This window comes from Heterocephalus glaber, unplaced genomic scaffold, assembly GCF_053883595.1.
Source record: "Heterocephalus glaber isolate CG9 unplaced genomic scaffold, H.glaber_assembly_v1.0 deba00001532, whole genome shotgun sequence".
Classification (NCBI taxonomy): Eukaryota; Metazoa; Chordata; class Mammalia; order Rodentia; family Bathyergidae; genus Heterocephalus; species Heterocephalus glaber.
The window spans coordinates 19,169,520-19,187,703 of NW_028258330.1; the positions used below are offsets into that span (position 1 = coordinate 19,169,520).

The 18,184-nt window shown below is 55.3% G+C and overlaps 1 protein-coding gene across 7 annotated transcripts; it reads left to right on the forward strand.

Moving 5' to 3' along the window:
* The first annotated feature begins 2,789 nt into the window (after nucleotides 1-2,789).
* On the forward strand, nucleotides 2,790-16,447 carry Adam33 (ADAM metallopeptidase domain 33). 7 transcript variants are annotated; one of them, XM_013070702.3, is made up of 21 exons: nucleotides 2,790-3,393; nucleotides 5,505-5,584; nucleotides 7,856-7,932; nucleotides 9,433-9,511; nucleotides 9,713-9,789; nucleotides 9,872-10,061; nucleotides 10,307-10,372; nucleotides 10,461-10,532; nucleotides 10,616-10,782; nucleotides 10,869-10,953; nucleotides 11,027-11,169; nucleotides 11,488-11,665; nucleotides 11,769-11,858; nucleotides 12,002-12,197; nucleotides 12,344-12,452; nucleotides 12,541-12,739; nucleotides 12,832-12,909; nucleotides 12,984-13,092; nucleotides 13,168-13,315; nucleotides 14,522-14,613; nucleotides 14,921-16,447. In XM_013070702.3, exons 1-21 carry the CDS (start codon nucleotides 3,288-3,290, stop codon nucleotides 15,694-15,696), a joined length of 3,117 nt encoding a protein of 1,038 aa, XP_012926156.2. In that variant the 5' UTR covers nucleotides 2,790-3,287; the 3' UTR covers nucleotides 15,697-16,447. The 7 variants fall into 7 exon arrangements, with proteins under 7 accessions (XP_012926156.2, XP_021110654.2, XP_021110656.2 ...); XM_021254995.2 differs by having other exon boundaries at nucleotides 9,436-9,511; XM_021254997.2 differs by lacking the exon at nucleotides 11,769-11,858.
* The last annotated feature ends 1,737 nt before the right edge of the window (nucleotides 16,448-18,184 follow it).

Sequence of the window (18,184 nt, forward strand, 5' to 3'; positions counted from 1 at the left end):
AGTCTTCATCTGTATCTGTATCCCTTCCAGGCGATGTATGTCCACCTTGGGTTGGAGGGAGCTCAGTTGGGTCCTTTGTCTGAAGGCCTCCTAGACTTTTGAAATAAACTTGTAATTGAAGTGTAACATATAGAAAAGTGCACACATTATAAGTGTGTATAGTTCAATGACTTTTCCAAAAGTAAACAACCATGCTCCCAGCACAGATCAAGAAACAAACTGTAGTGTCAAAAAAAAAAGAAAAAAACAAACTGTAGTGTCACCAGAGACCCCCCTCAAGTTCTCTCCCAGTCGCAGTCCCCCAAGGGCTGCTACTATCTTGACTTCTAACACCATAGATTGCTTTTTCCTGCTTTTGAACTTTATATAAATGGCACTGTACAGTATGTATGACAACTTTGGGAAACAACCTGAGAATATCTACTAAAGCTGAAACATTTCTATGACCCTGACATTCCACCCCTGGGTATTTACTCAAGAAATGAGAGTTTATGTCACTGTAAGACTAGTATGAGAATGTTCACAGCAATGGTACCTATCAGAGCCAGAAATAGAGACCATGATACACAATAGCAGTAGAAAGGCAATATAAACTGTGCTTTGTTCCCACAATGGAATGTTACAGGACAATGAACAAGAGCTATGACTTTAGACAATGGTACAGGTAATGTTTCAAACACAGTGTTCAGGGAAAGGAGTCAGAGGCTAAGAGCCTTTGGTTTGGGAGGATGACTGCTCAGCACCCTCTCCCAGGTTGTGAAGAAGACACAAGTTTCCAGGCACCGTGGAGCTCTGGGTCCAGGGAGAGAGGAGGTGAACAACTATGATCCTCCATGAGGATCACGCATGGTGGGAAGTATTGTGCAGAGATGGCAGCCTGGCTTTGGGTCGGGAAGGGCCCCTGAACGAGGAGACATCTCTCTGCTTCGTGGATGCCATGGTTGAACAGCTTTGCTCTGCCAGGCCCTTCCACCAGGCCCTCTCTGCCTTGGAGCCAGATGACCATACACTGAAACCATGAGCCATGAGCCATGAGCCTCCTTTAAGTCGTGAGTGTCAGGTATTTTGTTCCAATAAGGGGAAAGTAGCTAATACACTGAGGCTACCATTGTATACCACACAACGTTTCAGTCAGTGATGGATTGTATGAACAGTCCCATAAGATTCTAATGCAGCTGAAAAATTCCTGTCACCTATTCTACGTTTAGGTATGTTTAGAAACAGAAATACTTTCCATTATGTTTCAATTACCTGCAGCATTCCCTACAGGAACATGCTGGACAGGGCTGTAGCTTGGGAACAATAGGCTCTACCATCTATAGAACCAACTAGGTTCAGTAAGCGCACACTCTGTTTTGTTCTCTCTCTCTCTCTCTCTCTCTCTCTCTCTCTCTCTCACACACACACACACACACACACACACACACACACACACAGAACTGGGCACTGAACCAAAGGCCTCATGCACACTAGACAAGCACTTCACTACTGAGCTATTTCCAGTCTTCTAAAAAAATGTTTTTGAGGGCCAGGGATTTAGCTCAGTGGTTCTGCCTTCTGCCTTGTGTTTGTTTTGTTTTTTAAATTTTAAAGCAGGTTCTAAGTTGCCCAGGCTGATCTCAAACTTGGGCTCCTTCTGCCTTGTCCTCTTGAGTGGCTGGGATTACAGGTGTGCACTATCATGCCTGGCCAATGAAATCTCTAGATGAAATATTTCTCAGAATAAACCCCGTCTTTAAGCAAGACATGACTGTTTTTTGACACACAGAACAGTGTAAATGAATCTCAAAAAAGTCATAAAGGGGGAAGAAAGCCAGACAGAAGAGTGTATGCTGTATAATTCCATTTATATGCACAGGCAAAACGCACCTATGGACAAAAACAATCAGTAATTGTCTGGGGTTGGGAATAGGAGAGTCTTGGGAAGGGGCAAAGGCAGCTTTTGGGGAATGATGGAAATGAATCACACTGTGGTGATGGTTATATTGGTATATACAATTATTAAGCTCATTTAACTATACTTACATGCAATTTATTGTATGTACATGATATCTTAATAAAACTGTTTTTGGAAGTTGATTTAAACCCTAAACTAATAATTAAGAATAATAAAAACAACAGTAATGAGGACCTTTTAAATGCACTGATACCCAAAGTGAGTTAAGTAAACAGAAAAGTCAAGGTGTAGAAAAATGTTAATGAGAGGAAAAAGAAAAAGTATTGTCTTGGGTCTCTATAGAAGTCTAAAAGCCTATGCAGGAAATGAAACGTTACTCCTGTGGGGAGTGGCAATTGAAAGGATAGAGACTGAAGAGATAGGAAGACTTTTCCCTACGCATTTTATTATACTTTTTAAAAAAAATTCAGAATGGGTTTTGCTTTACTGCCCAGGCTGACCCAGAATTCCTGGGCTGGAGTGATCTTCCTGCCTTGGCCTCTAGAGTAGCTGGGACTGCCGATGGGATTCCACAGTGCCACACTGTCAGGCTTTCTGATGTTTGAATCACATTAGTGTAGGCTTCTCTCACTGTTGAACCTTTTTTTGTTTTTTTCTGAACTTTTTACTAACCGAATTACTAATTCCAAATTCTCAGGAACAAACAGATTTGCTTAAAAATTAACATCCCTCCCTATCAGAATATTTTGTACCTAGTACTCAAACAAACAAGGCTTTATAACACGAAACAGATGTTACTAAGACCGAAAGTCTCCCCTTGCCGGGGAGTGTGTGGCTCTGTACAATCCTGACCTCCTGCCAGGCCCTACCTCCTGGGCCTGTCCCGCCTCATCTCCCTTTTCTGGAACCGAAGCCCCAAGGACGGCGGGCCTTTGCTCTCCCCATCCACACGGGCTGGTGGCCACAGCCGCTGGAGACAGCGGCACCTGACAGCCTCCTTCCCGGGGGGCACTCAGCGCGGGTGGATGACCCCTTGCTGGGTCTCCCTCTGAGCAGGACGGGGGACAGAAGTGGTCCCAGGAGATCGCGCAGGGGCTGCTCCCAGCCCTGGCCTCGGCCTCAACCCCCACCCCTGTGGTCCTCTAAGAACCTTCCCCGCGGTCCCCGCCCCGTCCCGTCCCACCCTCTGCTCTGCAAGTGCTGGGTGCTGCCCCGCCCGCTCCAACCTCCTTCTCCCCGGCGCTGGTCGGGTCGGTCTGGAGGGCCAGGTCTGACCGTGAGGCGTTGGCGTTGGCCGGACTGGCTGCGCCGGACGTGGGGCCGCCTCCATCCAGTCAAGGCGGAGCCGGCAGCCGGCGGCCAGGGGCTGGAGGCCCAGGCGCTTCCAGCCATGGGCAGGGGCTCGCTGAGAGCTCCGGGATTGGCGGTGCCGCGGTGGCTGCTGTCACTACTGCTGCTGTCTCGGGGGCCAGTGTCTGGCGCTTGGTTGCTTCCAGGTGAGGCTGCGGGCAGGTGGGTGGCAGAGGTGGGGATGGGTAACCCCCGGGTCAGGGCCAGCACATGAAAGGTCTCAAGCCCAGGCACCGCCTGAGCAGGAGGACCGGGCACCGAAAGGATTTGTGTGGGCACCCATGAGACCTGGTCGGGAGGCTCATGGCTTGGGCTGGCATCAGGCCATCTCGCCCACATTTCCCCCCAGCACCACCAGGGTAAAGCAGGAGGCAAGGTGGCCTCCCAGCAGCTGCCCAGCCCCAGAGCCTGCTGCCTGGAGTCTCCAGTGTCACGACCCACAGGGTGGACACTTCTCAATCTCCAGGGCCCAGGGCCAGCAGGTCTCCTCCTCCAGACCCACTGAGCCTCTTGCGTCCTGTGCTGCCCGCAGCTCCCTCTGTCCCAGGGCTCCTTACCTTCCCCGGCCGGGCCGCATGCATACTGTTTATAGAGTTGCCTTGTTTGGTTAGACAGACAAGGACTTCTCCAGACAGGGTCTGCTTGGCAGTGCCTGCTAAGCCTGCAGCTCTCTTCCAGGGGAGCCTCCCTGAACTCCCAGCAAGGTGGGGCCGCTTGGTGGGAGGATTTGCCAGATCTTCTGTCGCAAGTCCCTGGCAGGAGGGCAGAAAGGGCACCCAGGGAGGAGGCATGGAGGCCTGTGCTGGGCAGGCAGCTGGGCGGGTTGCAGTTGCACAGCTGTGTTGGGGACCATAGGTAGGGGCACCTGATCTGCTCTGGCCTGGAAGGGGAAGGTGACAGATACCATGCCTTTGGGGACCATTCCTAGACATCCCACTGCTCTATACCCTCAAAGGTCTAGCCTGGGGCCAGGGGGTGGGATGGGACTCCTGGGAGAGAGGGGCTCTATGCTCCCCAACCCAGACTGAGCCCTTTGACTCCTCTCCTTGGGCCCGGAACTCAGCTCCATCTCTGTCCCTATGCCACGGTGCCAGTGGGCAGCAAGCGTGTGCAGGGCCACACCGTACCCACACCCTGTGTCCTCGGAGGCTTGGGCTAGCAAGTCCTGGCTCTCCACACCCAGTTAAGCCCTCTCTGGGGTCAGCTATCACCTCTTTCCAGACCCGGTCGTAGTCTCTCACACTAGTTCCTTCAGCCTCTGTAGCAAGGCAGTGGGCTGTAGCCCCCTTCCCCCACCTGCCTGATGTCAACTCAGTCATCAATTAAGCAGGGCTCCTTGCGGGGCAGGGAACTCCTGCAACTATATCACTCCAGATCTTCCATGCCTGAGGTCTGGAAGAGGAGGTGCAGGAAGAAGGAGTTGAGGGGGGGACCAGGAGGGGCTGGACCCCCTCCACAGGTGGCCATCCACATGGGTAGGTCTGGGCTCAGCGTTGGGCAGTGGGTGGGCAGCTGTCTTTCCTGGGAGCCAGGCTTGCTCCAGGAACCAAGTGGCAGAGGGGTGGGAGGGCTGGTTGCAGGCTCCTACTGGGTTGGTTGTGAGAATGGGTGGGGGAGAGCAGGAGCACTGCAGATCCCTCTGAGCAATGTTTGGCTCTGGCATTCCTCCTAGAGACCCCCAGGCACAACCTGGCTGGAAGGACTGAGGCTCTGTGCCCTGGGTCCCCCTCTCTTTGAACACAAAAGCAGGGGCTTCTGGGCCTGGGTCCTCAGAAAGGGGAGGTCCTCCCAAGGGGAGCCCTGTACAAAGTGGACTCCCAAGACAACATCTGGCTGTTTCTCTCCGATGGTTGAAGAGACAGAGGCAGCCTTCTGGCAGATCGCTCACCCTAAAGGCATCTACTGCCTAGTCTAAAAATACCCATAGCTGCCTCCTCCCACCCCTCCCCTCTGTACTGGGCGCCTGGTCCTCTTTCTTGTGACCTCCGACCACAAGCCTGCCCCCCAAGGTCAGGCAGCTCCCAGATCCCTGGCTTAGCTCTTCCTTCCCAGGCTCTTGTCTCTCTCTGCCCCTCACTGGTGGCTTCTCAGGTCCAAGGATGTCCCACGAGTGCCTGCCTGTCCCTAGGCTGAGCCCAAAGCATTGGGGATGGAGCCTGCCCCTCAGGGCCTCCCATGTCTCTGTCCCTGACCCTCTGCTCTCCCTACTCCTCCCTGCTCCTCAAGCCACTCTTACTCTATGCTGTCCTCACTGCAGGAAATACTTCTGGAGAGCCAGTCACCACCCCCTGGGTCCTGGATGGACAACCCTGGCTCACCATCGTCCTGAAAGAGCCGGTCAGTGCCGTTACCCCATCCTCTGAAGGGGTCTGGGGTCTCCCAGCCCCATTGCCCTTCCCTCAATGGTAGCTCAGCAATTTTCTGCCCCTCTCCCTGGGTGGGCAGGCAGGGCAGAGTGGAGAAGCAACTAGAAGGCAAGAGCCTGCACACATGGAAATCATTTCCAGCACCCTCCCTCTCCCCCTCCCCTCCCTCTTCCCTGAATTATTCAGACTACCCCACCCCCACCAGGCAGAGATGACCCAGAGTTGGGGGGGCCTGAGGCTCTTCAGGAGCCTCTTTAAAAAGACACCGAAATATCTTCCTTTGGCTGAGTTTACCAGAGCAGATGACCCCATGACCACACTATTGTCCCTCCCAGGGCCCTGCCATTGAGGGTCCTGAAACATCAGCCTCATTGCCTCCTGTGGAATCCACCTGTAGCCAGAGGCAATGGTCACTCTCTTGTGCCCCTAGATACCAGCCCACTCCATTTTGCTTCCTCAGAACATCTGCCCTGCCTCCTCTCAACTCCTACCCATCATATGCTTCCACAGTAACCGCGCCCCCTCTGTTCAGGCCATAGCATCTGCACTGCAAACAAAGAAGCCAGTAGCCTTGGTGTGCCCATTTCACAGAGGGGCAAACTGAAGCCTAGAAAGGTTGGAAAATTGCCCACAGACACACAGCTCTTTGGGCCCAGAAGCCTGAGACCTGCTGAAGCCTGAAAGCACTCAGTTCTGCATTTCCAGGGAAGATAGCACAGCCCCACTGTCCCAGCAAAGACTGGAGAGTCCTGCTATGAAGACTGGGGGCCCCAAACTAGGGCCTTCACTGGGGATCTTCAGACCTCCAGGGCCCCCACTCAACTGGTCTGTGCTTTGATATCCTTCTGGACATCTGTGGCAGAGGGGTAGGCTGGCACATGCTGGGATCACCTAAAATGTGGGCCTCTCTGTCTGACCTGGGCTGTGACCCAGAGGAGAATCCTAGAGAGCCTGCTTCGCCAACTCTGGCCTTTGTCCTCAGGAAGCTTGCCAGGAGAGGAAAGCCAGGCAGAAGACAGGTTCGGCAGGGCATCCTCTAAAGACAGGACACTCACATTTCAGGAGGGGGATGCTCACATGGGGGGGGGGCGCTTACCAGGAAGGCAAGAAGAGAAGGCTGCAGGGGCTGCAGAGGGACAGGGACCTCAAGTGTGGCCTACCATCTGAGCCAGTGCCCTTCTCCTAGTGCAAAGTTTTTCCAATAAACCAGTGACATTCCAGCCGCATGAGCTCATGCATGGGCCTTGCAGGGACTGGCTGGGGAAATGAGGGCTGTCTGCTCCCCACCTGCAAGGGAAGCCCTCCCCTGACTCTGAGCCCCCTGGCCTGGGTCACAGCCCAGTGCATTTTAGGATAAAAAGGGGAGGGCCAGCCAGGGTGGGGGCAAACATTCCAAAGATACAGCAGCCCCCCTTCAGGAATCTCCTGAGGTGGTTCCAACTCTGGGCCCTCCCCACAGGCTGAGTGAACAAGGTGGGGAAGATGAGGTGCTCCCATGAGGAAGAAGTGGCAAAGAGTGTGGGGAGAAGGCCTTGGTGATTTCTAGGGGTGAAAGACTGCGATGGGGTCCATATTTACTCTGTGAGCTCAGGTGTGAGGCAGGCTTGCTGGAGCCATGAAAAACTGGAGGAGAGGGCAGTTTGCTAGAATCAGAGGTGGACGAATAAAGTCTGCATTCTAGAGGGAATGAGTGCCAGCAAGAGACAGACACAGGGGGTGGGGCTGTAGCTCAGTGGTAGAGCACTTGCCCAGCATATGTGTGGCCCTAGGTGCCGTCCCCAGCACCTCAAAAAAAAAAAAAAAAGATACAGAAACAAGTTCTCTCATAGCACAGAGGCTATAAGGAGGCCTGAGCTACACGACGTCCCTCATAATGATGCCCTTTGGACTCCACTGTCTTCCTCACCTGCTCATGCCTTTTCTGCGCACAAAAGAAGAGGGCAGGCCAAGGGGAAGGCCCAGTAACTCTGGGAAAAGCTGGGTGCCTTTCTGGGTCTCCTTGTCTCTAGGGAGGACATGGCACACCCCTGACACTCTATGTTTATGCACTTTATGTGACTGTTGTCACAGCAACAAACAGTCCAAGTTTGGGAACATCTTTAGATGTTCTCATCCCATGCCTGTCTGTGCCCTCCATGACTCCACATGACTCACAGGCCTGCCATGCCTGTGAACTTTCTCAAGAGCCAGCTCCACATCCTCCTGCTCCCATCACAGCCTGCACTCACTTCTTTTTACCTAGATCTCGACACTAGACTCAGGCCTGGTGGCCTTGGAAGCTGAAGGCCAGGAGTTCCTGCTTGAGCTGGAGAAGAACCAGTAAGTACCAGGCTGTGGTGTGGCTGAAGTCAAGAAGAACTGATGTGGATCCCTGAGGTAGGCTGAAGAAAAAGGGGACTCAGAAGGGACTCAGGTGACAGTAGTCACCTCAGCCCATGGCTGGCCCCCTGGAGGCTGAAGTGGACTGTTAAAGCTGGGTGAGCCCCAGGGTGGGCACATTCTATGACCCAACTGTGCAGCAGCTCGGCAGCTTCCTGCTGGAGACCAGTGAGCACCACCTAATGTTGAATCTCAGCTGTTTCCACAGATGGGACAGCACTCCAGGCTAAAGGGACAGAGGGGACAAAGATACAGCAGCAACAAGAATCAAAGCACATTCAGGGCGCCAATGTGCCTAACTGGAGAGTAAACATCTGCAAGGAAGAAAGTGGGAGGAAATGAGTTTAGGGGCCCCAGCAGGGACAGCTCACAAGGAAGGCATTTTAGAGCTGCAGATCCTGGACACACACAGCCAGATTTTGAGCTGGTGAATGAGCAGGTCCATAAGGCTCAGGCTGAGTGAGTGGGTGCCCAGCATGGAGCATGGGGTCTTACGACCATCCAGACTCATTATCCATTGGTATCACTTACTGAGTCTCACGGCAGGCCCTGTTCTGAGCACTGTGTGTTTTATTCTCCCTTGTGGAGTCAGATGCAACTGGAACAAACAAGTTCCACCATGCTTAACCATGGTTTCCAGGGACTCAGTGTCCCTACATACGGAATGGTGCGTGTGTGTGTGTGTGTGTGTGTGTGTGTGTGTGTGTCTGCACGGCATGTGTGCACATTCCCACACACAGTGGGGAGCAAGGCTGGAGGAGGTGGAGGAATGATTGGGAGGTGGAAAAGCAGATATCACAGGTCTTTGGGAGTCTGGAGGTAGAGGCCACGGTGAAGTTGGAGCCAAGAATTTTCTTTAAGGAGTGATCAGCTTACAGTTGATCCATCCAGGGGGAAGGGTCCTGAGGACAGAATCATCACTGGAATGAACCTTGAGAAGGTGGGAATGGGAGTCTGTGCTCAAGGGAGCAGGGTAGGAGCAGGTGTGGGCTGTTTCCTCTGGAAGCAGGCAGTGAGCATCATTGAGGGGCATCAGGAGCCGTGTTGGGTCTAGAGGCCTGAGGAGAAGATGTGAAGGAGATGAAAGGGAGGCCTGGGTAGCCAAGAGGTAGACAGCAGGCTTCCGGGCTTCCCCCACAATTCTTTGGCTCCAAGTCCCACCTTCTCAGCAGCATCTCCTGAGCCTTCCCCTCCTGACCTGTTGGCCTAGCTGCCTGCTGCAGGTCCCATGGGAGCACAGGCCCTCCATCTCTTCCTGCTCCTCCCTGGCGCTTCCCCTGCTCCCATCTCCCACATCTAAGCCATCCAGAGGGCTCTTTCTGACCTTCACCTTTCTCTCTCTGAGGGTGCCTCACTCCTAGAGCTGCTCAATTAGCATTCAGGGAGGGAGACTGGGAGGAGGCTGGGCTATGTGAGTGATTCCTAAACATCCTCTCCCAGCAGGCTGCTGGCTGCTGGTTACACAGAAACCCACTATAGCCAAGATGGCCAGCCAGTGGTGCTGGTCCCCAACCACATGGTGAGACACTTCTGTGGGCTCTGAGGACAGGGTGAGGGTGCTGGGGATGGCACCTGGGATAGCTCCTCACGATCCCTACCCCAACCCTCCAACTCCGTTCCTAGGGGAAGTTGGAGCCACCCCTCCCCTCCCCTTCCTGCTCCCGTTCCCTCTTGGCTTCTGCCCTGGCTGAGGTTTGGGCTCAGGTTCCTTCCTCTCCAGGACCACTGTCACTACCACGGGAGAGTGAGGGGCTTCCCCAACTCTTCGGTTATGCTCAGCACCTGCTCTGGGATGAGGTGAGTAGTTCTGGGGCTGGGGCTTGGGCCCAGGATGAGTCCAGAGCTCCCTGACAGCCCACTCTCACCCCTTTCCACCTAGGGGCTTGATCAGGCTCAACAGCAATGCCAGCTATTACCTGCAGCCCTGGCCACCTGGAGACCCAGAGGACCTCTCAACCCACAGGACTTTCCGGATGGAGAGGCTGCTCACCTGTAAAGGGACCTGCAGCTACAGTGACCCCGAGGACAAAGGGGGCATGGCCAGGCTTCGTCCTGCCCCTCAGAGCAGGGTCAGGGGCACAGATCTCGGTGGGAGAGTGAACACAGTGTGCCTATGTAGTTCCCCCAAATCAGAGGAGACAGGAAGGCACACTCCAGGCCGGGGCCACCCATCCTGGTATTTTAACTCAGAGGCTGAAGAAACAAGTTCGGGCCAACTTTTTAAGAGTGCTCTTTCTGGGAGTTGGGGTTGGTGGTCAGGCAGGACTCAAGGCCAGCAGCCTGCCACTGAAGGTCACCATTTGCCCCTCCACAGGAGAGGCGAGAAGCCCCCAGGGGCCAGAGGTACCTGGAGCTATACGTAGTAGCCGACCACTCCCTGGTGAGGGCAGCCCCAGGAGTTGAGCGGGTCTGGGGCGGGGCCAGCATAGCCCCTCACTGCGCCCGCCGGGGTTTTTCTGCCTTCCCAGTACTTGACCCAGCACCGGAACTTGAACCATACCAAAGAGCGTCTCCTGGAGGTTGCCAGTTATGTAGACCAGGTTGGGGAGGTGGGGAGAGGTGGTGTGGCAGGGCAGGGAGAGAGGTGCCGCCTCCAAGGGACCTCAAGCCTCCCCCTCCTCAGATCCTCAGGACGCTGGACATCCAGGTGGTGCTGACAGGCCTGGAAGTGTGGACAGAGCAAGACCACAGCCGCGTCACACCCGACGCCAACGCCACGCTCTGGGACTTCCTGAAGTGGCGCCGGGGGCTGTGGGCACGGCGGCCGCACGACTCGGCGCAGCTACTCACGTGGGTGCCTCTGACCCCTAAGTGAGTGGCAGGCAGGGTGGCCCAGACTCCCGGCCCCGCCCGGTCACGCCGCGCTCCGCCCTCAGGGGCTGCACCTTCCGGGGCGCCACCGTGGGCCTGGCGCCCGTCGAGGGCATGTGTCGCGCAGAGAGCTCGGGCGGTGTGAGCACGGTGAGCCAGGGACCTTGGGGACAGGGACTGGGGCGGCGCTCGCGCCTGCGGTGATATTTACACACCCTCCCAGGACCACTCGGAGCTCCCCATCGGCGCTGCGGCCACCATGGCCCATGAGATCGGCCACAGCCTGGGCCTCAGCCACGACCTCGATGGCTGCTGCGTGGAGGCCGCGGCAGAGCAAGGCGGCTGCATCATGGCCGCGGCCACGGGGTACTCGCGGGCTAGGGCGCGGGGCCTAGGCTTATTCCTCTGCGTGCTGCTTCGGTTATCCCTCAGTTTCTCTTTTGTAAAATGGTGGTGGTGACAACCACTTGTCCTCATGGTTGTTTATGAGGCCTCAGTGGAAGAAACGCAGGTAAAGTGGATTCTCACGAGTATGAAGATTTTGAGAAAAACCTAGCAAGGTTGCTCCAACGCCGGAGCAAACGGCACGCGTAGGGCTGCGGTGTGGCCAACGCCAGGCCTGAGAATCCAGGCTGAGTGCGGGCTGGGGTGTCCTGCGCTCCCGACGCCCTCCCCCGCCCCTAGGCACCCGTTCCCGCGCCTCTTCAGCGCCTGCAGCCGCCGCCAACTGCGGGCCTTCTTCCGCAAGGGGGGCGGCGCGTGCCTCTACAACGCCCCAGACCCCGGGCTTCAGATCCCGCCTACGCGCTGCGGGAACGGCTTCGTGGAAGCGGGCGAGGAGTGCGACTGCGGCTCTGAGCAGGTCAGGTCCGCCTGCCCGACCTCTGGGGACCGAGCCTGGCCCTCCTCCAGCGGTCAGGGGCGCGGTGCCCGCATCTGTTCCAGTTTCACTTTTCTGGCCCCAGAAGTGCCCAGACCCCTGTTGCTTCGCCCACAACTGCTCGTTACATGCGGGGGCCCAGTGTGCCCACGGGGACTGCTGCGCGCGCTGCCTGGTGAGGGCGGGTTGGTCCTGGTTGGTTGGCGCCCCCTGGTCCTCTATGAGCGGGTCGCCTGGCCCTCGCGCCGGCTCCCCATCTCTGAACAAGCTTGGCTCAGATCTGTCACTGTCCATTGACTCAACCGGGCCCCTGCGCAGCTGAAGCCAGCTGGCTCGCCGTGCCGCCAGGCTGCAGGAGACTGTGACCTCCCTGAGTTCTGCACTGGCTCTTCCCCCCACTGTCCCCCGGATGTTTACCTGCTGGACGGCTTGCCCTGCGCGGGAGGCCAAGGCTACTGCCTGGATGGCGCGTGTCCCACGCTGGAGCAGCAGTGCGCACAGCTCTGGGGGCCTGGTGAGAGCGTGCCCTAGCATCTGGCCCCTCCTCGGGTCTGCCCTTTCCTCCCGTAGGCAGGATCTGCTGAGGAACTGAGGCTCTCAGAGCGTGGACCGGGCTGGGGCTTCGGCTGCGCTGCCCCAGTGCCCCTCTTTGATCTTCAGGCTCCCGCCCAGCCCCCGAGGCCTGTTTCCAGCTGGTGAACCCCGCGGGAGACGCCACTGGGAATTGCGGCCAGGATGGCTCTGGCCGCTTCCTGCCTTGTGCTCAGAGGTGAGCAGCACAGTGCGGGAGTAACAGCTACGCATGGCTCCCGGAGGGCCACACTCGCGGTGTTGACCACTCTCCACTTGCTCCTCAGGGACACTCAGTGCGGGAAGCTGCAGTGCCAGGGCGGGGAGCCCAGCCCCCTAGTGCCACACATCTTGCCTGTGGAGTCCACACTTCACTTAGACGGCCACCAGGTGGCTTGTCGTGCAGCTCTGGTGATCCCCGATGCCCAGCTGGACTTGCTGGACTTGGGCCTGGTAGAGCCCGGCACCCAGTGTGGTCCTAGAATGGTGAGCCCTGCCCACCTGACCCCTTCTGGCCACTTGAGTTCCATAGGCAAAAGTGTCCCCCCCTCACTGCCCAATGGGCTCATTGCCCATAGGTGTGCCAGGACAGGCGCTGCCAGAACACTTCCTCCCAGGAGCTGGAGCGCTGCCTAACTACCTGCCACAACCATGGGGTGAGTCACCTGAGCAGTGGGAGTGACACTGGGCTCCCTGACTCGACATGACCCTTCTTCCTTCTTCTCTGCAGGTTTGCAATAGCAACCATAACTGCCACTGCTCTCCAGGCTGGGCTCCACCCTTCTGTGACAAGCCGGGGTTCGGTGGCAGTGTGGACAGTGGCCCAGTGCACCCTGAAAGTGCGCCAATGGGGGACAAGTGGGAGGGCCCCAGGTGGTGCACCTGCTCAGTACTCAGTGCCTTGTCCTCTGCAGATGGCGACACGTTCCTTCTGGCAGTGCTCTTCAGCTTCCTGCTCCCTCTGCTCCCTGGGGTGGGCCTGGCCTGGTGCTACTTCCGGCTCCCTGGGCTCCACCTCCAGCGATGCCCCGGGGGCTATAGGAGAGACCAGGAATGCAGTGGGTAGGCTCTGAGCACTCAGACTGGGGAGGGGGGTGAGCCCTCCAAGCTCTTTGGGACTTGGGAAGCTGGCTGGGTCCTCAGCCTCACTCCCAGGTTCAGAAGGACCCTGGAGGCAGCAGAGCCCAGGATGTGGGTCCCTGCCTCTATTTGCATCTGGCCTTGCCCTCCACTCCCTTCCTGCCATCCCACCCCCTCCAGACTCCCAATTCTCCCACCAGGTGGCTGCCTCACCCTTGTCTTGGCCAGGGTTTTTCTCTAGCTTCCAGTGCAGTCCGCACTCCCTGTGTCTCCTGAGGCCTCTCCAGCTGTCTCATGAGTTTTGACCTCTCTGCCACTTCTGCCCAAATCACTCTGTCACCCCTTCAAATTCCCCAGTGTTCAGCCCAACACATCTTTGCCTTCTGTACCATTGGTCAGCTATGGTGGTGGCTGCTTTTGTGCCACAGCCCTGAACCCTATTCTTTGTGACCTGGGAGGAGGGCCACAAAATACTAAGTCTGGTCAACTTAGGGCTGTCCCTTTGCTGGGACCTTATGGCCATGTCTGACAGCCTGGCCCTGGGAGTGCGCTGGGCTAGCTGAAGGACAAGCAGGTTTGGGCTGGAGATGGGGACAGAGGTCATCATAGACAGGGGCATGACATCAGGCAGGCCGCAGGTGCCCACTGACAGGGATTTGGCCCAGTTTAGTAGTGAATGGACAAGGTGTATAGCAGGGGAGGGGGCATTTCAGGGGCAGTGGCTGTAATTTGTCATCAAGGAAGTGACAAGACCCTGGGAGAAGGAGCAAGGGGCACCAAAGATAGGGTGGAGTTACTGTGGGCAGCAGGGTAACCAAGGCAAGGAGCACAGGTGGTATGGCTCCTACTGGGCAGAAAGACATCCAGCTCTCTATGGGACCTAAGCAATGCCAACATCTAGAGGGTTCCAGGAAGCTGGGGTGGTGCCAGCGCAGGGAAGAAATAGCAGGGCTGGAGGAAGGAGGTGCTGGCAGCCCTGGAGGCCATGGATCCCAAGGAAAGAAGCCTGGATCCCAAGGGCTTTTCTCAAGAAGGGACAAGAAGAAGCCCGAGAGAGTAACTCAGAGCAGAAGGGCGGGGACAGTCAATGTAGACCTTGGGCTGGGTGCCATGCCATGGCAAAATGGTCCCCAGTGCCCCACTCAGGGTCACTCTTCCAACCTCCTGGCCTTTTATCCCACTGCTCAGGCCCAAAGATGGCCCTCTCAGGAACCATAGCCTGGGTGGCATTTACCTTGTGCAGTTGGGGTCCGTGGCCATTGGAGACCCCCAGCCCCTGGGTAAGTGAGGCACCAGGGGATGTGCAGAGGGAAAGGAAAGGGCAGGATGGGGTCTTGCCCTCTGCCTCTGTCCCAGTAGGCCTGCCCTCACCACTCAGTACCCAGCCACCTGGAGTCTCCTGTCCTCCACCCAGATGCAGAGGCTCCTGCCGACTGTGTCAGCATTCATTCTCCACTGTTGCTCCCAGACCCTGAGAACTCTGCCCAAGTTCAGCAGTCACCCTGAGAAGCCTGTGCCCTGCTGCCCTTTTTGATCTACAAGGTAGGGTCAACTCCAATGCTGAGTCCTCTTCCTCCCATTGCTCAGCCACTGATGTCCGCATCTCAGGCATCTGGGTTTGGGTTAAAATGGAAATGAGACATCACTTCTTGGAGACCAGGATGCTAGAAGTCCCTTGGGCAAGTATGGGGGAAGTTGTGGTTTTTCCTGGGTCTTGGGTCATTACTGAAGGGAACAAGGGGTCCCTGCCACATGATTTGCAACCTGGGGCCCCAGCCCTTTCTTCTGCATTAGAATCTCAGCAGGTCAAGTCTAGACACCAAGATCCTATCTGTGGGGGAAAGGTGGCTCCTGAGATGAGTAGACAGGTGACCACTGACAGCCATTCCAGGAACTTGGATCCCAAGGACAGACACAGCGAGTCAACTGATCTCCTGCACCTTCTGAAGCTTGGAGGTTTCTTCCTGCCTTGTCAAGGAGCTCCAGGACCCAAGCTTCATCAGAAGTTGCTTGATGTTGTCCCTGCTCTTGAGGGCTGGGGCATGCTGGGTACAGCTTCCAGCCCAAGAATCCATCCACAAAGGATTGAAGGTCCCATAGTCCCCAACCCCCAGCAGGGGAGGCCTCTGTCCTGGGAGCCTGGCTATGTCTGCTTTGTGCACTTTCCCTCCATGCAGCTCTCTGGAGGGCAGGGACTCCTGAGACTCAACATTTCTGATGGAGCCCACATTTCCTGGAGCCTGGCCCTTGCAAACAAGCAAGCAAACAAAATCTTTGATATCTCCTTTCTGGTCTCCTCCTACCCCGTCCTGTATCCGGGAAGCTTCTGTAGCCCCTACCCTGACTCCCAGTTCTCCATCTGAGGTTGTAGAGGGTGTGGCCTTTTGCAGCCCTCTTCACTTGGACTTTACTCAGTCCTCCATTCTGTAGGAGAGGCCTGAGGAGTCAGGTCAGGAAAGACAGTGTAGAGTCAGAAGAAAGGCAGGCTTCCTGGTGCCTCTGTGAATCTTTTCTGTTGTAAATTCAACCCTTGGGGTGTCCTGAGGGCCACTTGGAGTGATGTGGTGGGTGGAACCTCCAGTGGTAGCCAGGACACACCTGGATTCAGGAGGGTGTTGCCCAGGTTGAATTATCCCTTTGCTTGTCCCTCCTGTCCCTTTGGACATTCTTGTCTCCTGTTGCTCATGCCAGAGTTGCTGAGTGATCTGTATTAGGCAGCTGTTGCTTTGTAACAAAACCACCTCCAAAACTGAGTTGCTTAAAACAACAGGCAGTACAATCATACTTCTGAGGGTGTGAAGAATTGGAGAATCTTTGCTGTCTACCATTGGGATCCAGAGAAGCGGCAGCCCCAGCTCATCTATAGATTCGTCATGGTTCCAATAAACATCCCAAGACAGTTTTGGTTTTTTGGTGGGGCGGGGGGGCTTGACAAACTGCTCCAAAAATGGACATGGAACAGCAAAAATCCAGGAAAAACCAAAAGAAATTAAATTAAGAAAAAAGGCCGGGGATTTAGTTCAGTGGTTCCTCCACCTGCCTCTCAAGTGCAAGGACCCAAGTTTGATCCCCGGTACCAAAAAAAATAAAATAAATTAAGAATAAAATAAGGAACATTTGGATGATGGTATCAAGATTTATTGTAAACTTCTAGTACAGCCAACAGTGAGGGCCACTGTTACTTCATTACTTACCCTCAATGCCCAAGCACGAGGGACTAAATGCAACTACTTTATGATGCCACTTCTGTCTCACGGGTACCTGTGGGATTTTAGTTTAGTGAGAACCCAGAGAAGTTAAGGCCTCTGTGAAAGAAGGTGCTGCTCAGTTCCCTGGAGAGGGAGGCATGCAGGGTCATGCAGGCCACCTGGGAGCAGCAGGTTTGGTTGGGAGGCAAGGGTGGAGGCAAGGCCCAGGCCAAGCCCTGATGGGTTTTCCCTGAGACCAGGCAGGATGAGGTGAGCAGTGGGGACTAGCTGGTCTAAATTATCCTGCCAGAATTTAGGGTACAGAGCTGGTCTCTTGTTGTCTGGTACTAGTGCTGGGTTGATTTGGGCCAGAGGACATAGTGGCTGGGTGTGTGAGTTCCATGAGGACTCAAGATTGGCTGGTTGGTGGGTGAAAGGCATGAGTGGTGTATTAGCTCTTGAATTGTCCAGTTTCTCCCCAGCCAGCAAGCCCCTCTTCTCCCAGATGTTAAATCATACAATAGAGAAAATAAGAAAACACTATCAATACACTGCCCCCACTCTTGGCCTTCAGAAGGAGGTGTCTGGACTCCACAGGAGTCCAGATAACAGTGGATCCTACAGAGGTCAAACTCTGCCCTCTTAACTATCACCTAAGGTCACCCAGAACCTCTACTCTTCCTGCAGAGAGTGGAGCCCTGGGCAGCCAGATGGGAGGGAAAGAAAGAAGCAGTGGAAGAGAGATCCCACTCTGAGGGGTGGGGCACATCTGGAGCCTAGGATCACTCCCCCAACCCAAAGAAGGGAGGTGTTCATGCCTCTGAGTGGTTGTAGCCCTCAGGCAGGTGGGAGGGCACACATGCCCTGTGTCATCAGACCTCAGTCTTGAGTTTCCTTACTCATCCACTTTGCCATCTCATAGTGGTACACACCTGAATCCCAGCACTTGGGAGGCTGAGGCAAAATTGCCATGAGTTCAAGGCCAAATTGCCATGAGTTCAAGGCCAGCCTGAACTACACAGTGAGACTTTGGAAGAAAGGGAGGATGGGAGGGAAGAAGGTGGGGAGGGAGAGACAGGCAGATAGACGCAGAGACACACACACACCCTAGAAGTCAAATTGAGTCCCTTCTAGAATCCTCTAGCTCCACCCCCAACTCCAGGATGTGCACAAGCTCCCTACCCAGCCAAGCAGGAACCTGTGTGCAAAACAGAAACACAGGGGTCCCCATAGGTGTCAGTTTGCTTTGCAAAGATGTATTTATAGCAAACACAGGTCTGTATGATAATGAAGGTAATGATAAGACTGTGGGGTAAGGAAAAGAACTGGGCAAAATATTAAAGAATAACAGGTGGGTTTAGTGATACACACCTGTAACTTCAGCACTCTGGGAGGCTCAGGCAAGAGGATCCCAAGTAGAAGCCCAGCCTGAGTAACTGAGTGAGACTCTGTCTCAAAATTTTAAAAAAGGGCATGTAGCTCAGTGTGAAGGCCCTGGGTTCCATCTCAAATACCCCCCCCACACACACACACAGCATCTGAGCCTGAAAGGGAGTAACTGGCTGAAATGTTCTGTCCATGTAGAGTTCAAGAAGGTTAAGACAAAAGGTAATGCTTAGGTAATTAGGTATGCATTGCAAAGGGAGCCACTAACAACTGAAAC